The 6,398-nt window shown below is 34.8% G+C and overlaps 1 protein-coding gene across 4 annotated transcripts in view; it reads right to left on the bottom strand.

Moving 5' to 3' along the window:
• The window catches only part of clcn3 (chloride channel 3), a 46,809-nt gene that overhangs the window by 2,964 nt on the left and 37,447 nt on the right, over window positions 1-6,398 (bottom strand). For 2 of the 4 annotated variants that reach the window (XM_016497218.1, XM_016497217.1), the window contains exon 13: window positions 3,393-3,468. The exons of 1 other annotated variant lie outside the window; for it this stretch is intronic. In XM_016497218.1, coding sequence (XP_016352704.1) covers window positions 3,393-3,468 — 76 coding nt within the window. Of the gene's footprint in view, window positions 1-1,324; window positions 1,371-3,392; window positions 3,469-6,398 lie in introns of all 4 variants that reach the window. One more of the 4 variants, XM_016497219.1, reaches the window with a different exon arrangement.

Below are 6,398 nucleotides of genomic sequence, written 5' to 3'. Positions count from 1 at the left end.
AATACCGTATACCGTGATAAAAGCATTAGCAATTAATCGCAACATGAAAATTTGATACCGGCATATCCCTACTCTATTCTCGTTTTGACTCGGAATCAAATCTTTGCTCCAATTTTGACGACTCCATTCTTCAGTCTTGGCAACGGACAGCTGACAGTCTCTGGTTTGAAGGAGGGCAGAGAGTGTGGGAGATTATGCTGTGTTACTCAGGGCAGGAAACACTACGTTATTTCTAAGAGCCGGCAGTACCTACACAGTGAGAAGCAAGGGTTTTGCGAAACAGCAGTGAAAGAGTGAGTGAACGCCTCCATCTCATCCACACACTCTGGCCTTGGAGAACGAGAAAGTGAATTATTTTTCCAACACAAATTCAAGAGCATATTTCAAAGGATGTACTGTATAGAAGTTGTGCATTTCGTTTGTTTACAGTGTTGGGGAACGTTACTTGAAAAAGTGCTAGTGCATTACTTCTTTAAAAAAAGTGCAACGAGCGTTACATTGCCATTTTTAAAAAAATTGTCCGATCACTCATTTGCAGCAAAGACATGCAAATGCAAAGTGTCTTGCAATGTCCCTGCATTACAGTAGTTGTTACACTACTCCTACAAAAGCATTACTTTATTTAAAAAAAAAAAATCATTAAACCACAGTCTTAATTTTCACCTACTTTTGTTCTTATATGTTATTTATTTGTGTATAAGTGCAAAAAAAGTACGTTATTAAGTAACTTTATTATAGCACTATAGAGTGTGTTAAAAAAAGTAACGCAGTACTTTACGTGACTAGCAGCACGTTACTTCTAAAACAATGTGATTATGTAACGCTTTACCCCAAACACTTTTTTCTAGATACAGTATCTCTACCCAAACACTAATTTCTCTTGATCAAATTTTGAATTAAAGTGCAAGTTAACTTTAAAGATGCTCTTGATTTTGATTTTGATTTAAAGCTTGATGACAGTTTGTATCACAGAAAAAAAAGGTGTGACAATTTTGACGAGAGCTGGGATTGCGAGAGTCCATCCAAATCAGAGGCATGAAACGCTCGTGAAATGATTGTCAAACCTTTGCGAAATGTTCGTGAAATGCCTGCAAGATGTTTGCGACAGGAAGAAAGTGAACAGGTTGAACGTCAGACAACTGAAAGAGGACAAGGTGTGGAACTTAAGGAACTGCTGACTACATACTACAAGTGTTAGGATTCTAGAGTCACACCAAATCGTCATGGTAACAGCACAGCATCCTAGTAACAGCTACTATGACTAGAGATGAATAGATATGTTGGTGAATGAGAAAACAGTCCGCTACACATGACAGTTACTCGCCAATCGTTTAAGGGCGGAGCTGCGCGAGGGGTCAGATGTCATCGATCTGTAGCCCAGCGGACGCAGACCAGGCGCCCCCGAGAGGAATTTAGCAATACACAAAAGGAAAACAAACAAAGAAATCAAATTCAGATGAAGGACATCACGGCATGTGTATTAGATGTGCTTTGTGAGTACACGTGCACAATGCAGAACTGAAAGGGAGGGGCTACATAAAGGTGCATTTCAAAGACACCGCGGCTAATGTGAGACTAGACTACCCTGCAGGGATGGCCGAGGACAGGAGCAACAATCTGAGTGAAAGCAAATCGTACAAGAAACATGATGTCTGCAGAGGAATAAAGTCCGGGAAGCAGGGTCCAAAATGCTTTTAACTTCATATACTATATAGTGTCATGCTGGCTTCGCTAATGTCAGTGTTGTTTATAAACGATGACATCAAAATTAACTTTCTTAAAGGAACAGTTCACCCAAAACTGAAAATTTGCTGTAGATGAGTTTGTTTCTTCATCAAAACGGATATGGGGAAATGTAGCATTACGTCACTTGCTCAGCAATGGATGCTCTGCAGTGAATGGGTGCCATCAGAATGAGAGTCCAAACTGCTGATAAAAACAATACAATGATCCACAAGTAATCCACACCACTCCAGTTCAACAATTAACATCTTGCGAAGTGAAAAACTGTGTTTGTAAGAAACAAATCCAACATTTTGAATTTTAATTAAACCATTGCTTCCAGCTAAAATACGCAAGTCCATAATCCATAGTAACACTTTCTCCAGTAAAAAAAAAAAAAAAAAAAAAGTTGTCTCGTCTGATTCAGGAGAGAAATATGCACAGATCAAGCATCATTTACAAACAAACACAGTCCAAAACTGTTCTAAACAAATGTGTGACCCTGGAGCACAAAACCAGTCATAAGGGTCAATTTTGTGAAATTGAGATTTATACATCATCTGAAATCTGAATAAATAAGCTTTCCATTGATGCATGGTTTGTTAGGATAGTACAATATTTGGCTGAGATACAACTATCTGAAAATCTGGAATCTGAGGGTGCAAAAAAATCTAAATATTGAGAAAATAGTCTTTAAATTTGTTCAAATGAAGTTATTAGCAATGCATATTACTAATCAAAAGTTAGTAATGTATCAAGTTTTGATATATTTACGGTAGGAAACTTACAAAATATCTTCATGAAACATGGTCTTTACTTAATATCCTAATGATTTTTGGCATAAAAGAAAAATGGATAATTTTGACCCATACAATGTATTTTTGGCTATTGCTACAAATATACCCCAGCGACTTAAGACTGCTTTTGTGCTCCAGGGTCACAAATGTTGGTGGATTTTGATGTGAGAGGACAACAGGGATGGACTTTTTCACTGGAGAAACAATATTATGGATTACGGACACGTATTTTGGCCAGAAGCAAGGGTTTGAAGCTAAAACACCTTAATAATGGATTTGTTTTCTACAAACATGTATCTTTTTGCTTCATAAGGCATTAACTGATGGACTGGAGTGGTGTGGATTATTGTGATGTTTTTATCAGCTGTTTGGACTCTCATTCTGACGGCACCCATTCACTGCAGAGCATCCATTGGTGAACAAGTGATGCAATGCTACATTTCTCCAAATCTGTTCTGATGAAACAAACATCTTGGATGGCCTGAGGGTGAATACATTTTCATCAAATTTTCATTCTTGGGTGAAATACTCCTTTAATACGCGTTACTGGCCACAAATTGGTGCACGTTATTTAGTGTTTGAACCCCACATACAGGACAGTGCCACCACCTTTAATTTCAAAAGATCAATTTCAGAGTTAGATGGTATTAAAACTCTTGCAGACATCAGTGAATAGAAATGAGAATAAATGTATCCAATTCACTTAAACGCTACAACATGTATATTTTATTCATCTCTAACTAGCTGAAATTGCGACTTTGGTATTTTAGGGCAACCATCATCCAGAACTCTTTTTTTTTTTTTCTCACTCAAGTTTCATGCGTCCCTCCTAAGAGGCGGAGTCTAACAGGCAGAGTGGGAGGGGCTAATCACCAAGGGCTCCACGTGCTGCTTGAGCTCTTCCAGATGTTCTAAAATATTCTTCTTTGTGATGATGCCCAATAAAATCCTGCAACACACACCGTGACGACCATCACTTAGCAACAAAAATTACACCGACAACTCAAGTACAAACAAATAGAAATCAAAACAACATAAAAGTAACAAGACAACAGAAGCAAGATGAACAGAAGTTTACTGAGATCAACAAAATAATCAGGTGTTGAGTTGCAATTAAACAAATGAACTGAACAGAATCAAATTGTAAATATCAGCCACCACCGTGTGTGTGTGTGTGTGTGAAACAAAAATGATTCTATGATTAGATCAGGAGTCTGGAGAGCGACTTTAACATACAGGAATAAAAACTACTCAATCGCTTCTGCGGTCACATTATTAGTTTTTCTCTGGAGAAGATACTGTTATCTGTAACTCAGAATAAGGTCTAGGCTCAGTCAGTGTCTCTTTTTGCAATCCAAAGTCCAAAGTTTAATTAAATTAAAATGTATGTTTGAATAAATATGTCAAGTTTTTATTACAGCCTCCATTTAAATTTTCATATTTTTAGAAAAATAATTATATCATTAAAAAGTTTATTTGAATTTAAATGCTTATATGCAACTTTGTTTTTATTAAAGTGTTGATTATTAAATAAATTCGATCAAATAATTAATTGCATGTTAAATAAATTTTAATTTCATTTTCTAAGAACTGGAGTTATTAATGGCTGTTGAAAATTCAGCTTTTAATCACAGGAATAAATTACATTTTAAAGTATATATTTAAATAGAAAACGGTTATCTTAAATTGTAATAATATTTCAAATTTGATGTTTTTTTTCATGTATTTTTGATCAAATAAATGCAGCCTTGGTGAGCACAAGAGAGTTTCAAAAAGAAAACACAAACAAACCACAGACTTTTGAATGGTAGTGTTTGCACGGATGAATTGTTCACGATTAGTACAACATGCATTTATAAAATCAATGTTACTTTTTAAATTGCAGTAATGACCGCAAGACATCTATATGTTGCACTAATCAGAATTGTAGCTAGAAAATGGGCTTAATTGTAATAAAAAATAATGTTGAAATGCAAAAAATGTTCCTAAAACAGGCTTCATTTTCTTTAATGATAAAACGTATAATAATTGTCAATAATATAATAATAAAAGAAATGTGAGACAAAATGCAATTAAGCAGACTGACATTTGGGACCTGAAAGTGTTTATATATTGTGCATTTTTGAAATTTACGTGTTTATAAACATCTTAAATTTGATTAATATTAAGTATTAATTAAATTTCCCACTCTCTGTTTCGGTAAAAAAGTACGTTATTGGCCGGATTGTATTTTGTATGAAATCAAGTAAAATGATTATTTTTATGTGTTCTTTTGAATGATCCGGTTTTATATCTTGCTAGAAGACATTTTCCCTGCTATTTGTTGGTTTTTGGTTGTCGTTGGTGTGAACAGTAACTGCTTTATTTGTCTCCTTTAAAACTCCCTCTAGCTGCAGCCACGGTGTATATAAACACATCATGCAAGTTTGATCAGGCTTATACCTCATTTGTTTGCTCTTTCTTACTGTAAGGATTGCAAATAACTTGTCTGAAGAATTTTTTAGTATGCATTAAAGCCAAGACTGTCGGTTTTTATTCACGTTTTTGAATGTGCTACACAAGGCAGCTTTAACATTTCCTGTTTAAAGCAAAAGGACAAAACTACAACATTAAATTGTAATAAAGAAGATGAAATACTCCAAGGCACTCGTGTAGTAAAAATAAAAAGCTTTTAATTAGCTGGGCTAAAGCATTAAAACAGTAATAAACAAAATGTATCTACATTAAACTAAACTACATTTAACTAAAATGTAACTTCTGATTAAATAAGTTGCTTTGGATAAAAAAAAAGAATCTAGTAAATTCTTAAATATAAACTATATTTAGCTTTTTGTAAAAAAATAAAAAATAAAAATAATAATAATAATTAAAAAAATTCAAACTTTAGCCATTTTTGAATGATGGCAAAAATTGCGTAATCATAGATTTGATGCTTCACGTAAAATACAATACGGTCCAAAATGTTTTTTTTTTATAGTTTTTGAAAGAAGTCTCTTTTGCTCACCAAGGCTGTTTTTTTTTTGTTTGATCAAAAATACAGTAAAAGCAGTAATACTGTGAAATCTTAATGCAATTTAAAATAACTGTTTTATATTTGAATATATATATTAAAATGTTATTTATTCCTGTGATGCAAAGCTGAATTTTTCAGAAGCCATTTATTATTCTAATCTTGGTGAACCTAAAAGACTTATTTAGAAAAAAAGTAATTATTCCAACATTTTAACTGAAGATTAAAGGTGCAATAGGTGATTGTCTTCAGAAACATTTTTTGTTATGCTGGTTGAAAGTCTCTTCACATCCCCATAGCAATCATTAAGTTAAGTGGTCTAAATTTATTTATCTGTATTTATATATTCTGTGGAAGGTGTAGGACCAAGAAATGTTCGTCCAATTAAAACGCTCGGACCGACTTTCCTACCTGCCTCTCAAGCTTTCAGTGCTATCAGGCTAAAGTTAGCATTTTCCAAGATCTCCTATTGCACCTTTAACTTAACTGTAATTGTTTATACTTACAAGTTGCAAGACAATGTGAGATTGTGAATCTAATTTAAAGACACGCTTTTAGTGAACTTAAATGTACAAATAAAAGCTTTAAACATTTCCGCAACCCGAGTAAACTCACTGTGAATGTTCAGTATCGTCGGCTCGATTGGGTCTGTTGAAGGCTGTGTGTGTGTGTCTGTGTGTGTGAGAGTGTGTGTGTGTGTTTCGTCAGTGGTTTAGCAGGAGACTAGCAGCTGAGAGGCATGTGAATCCTCAGACGCGTGACGCCTCGACTGAAGCTCATCAGCAGATGTGTGAGTGTGTGTGTCTGCCGATGGGACGCTCGTTAGTTCAAACACACTCGGCGGCCACTCACCCGTTGTGCGTCACGAG

Source organism: Sinocyclocheilus anshuiensis, unplaced genomic scaffold (genome assembly GCF_001515605.1).
Source record: "Sinocyclocheilus anshuiensis isolate Anshui unplaced genomic scaffold, SAMN03320099.WGS_v1.1 scaffold1091, whole genome shotgun sequence".
Classification (NCBI taxonomy): Eukaryota; Metazoa; Chordata; class Actinopteri; order Cypriniformes; family Cyprinidae; genus Sinocyclocheilus; species Sinocyclocheilus anshuiensis.
The sequence above is the reverse complement of the archived record's forward strand: the minus strand, read 5'-3'. Positions and strand labels throughout refer to the sequence as shown.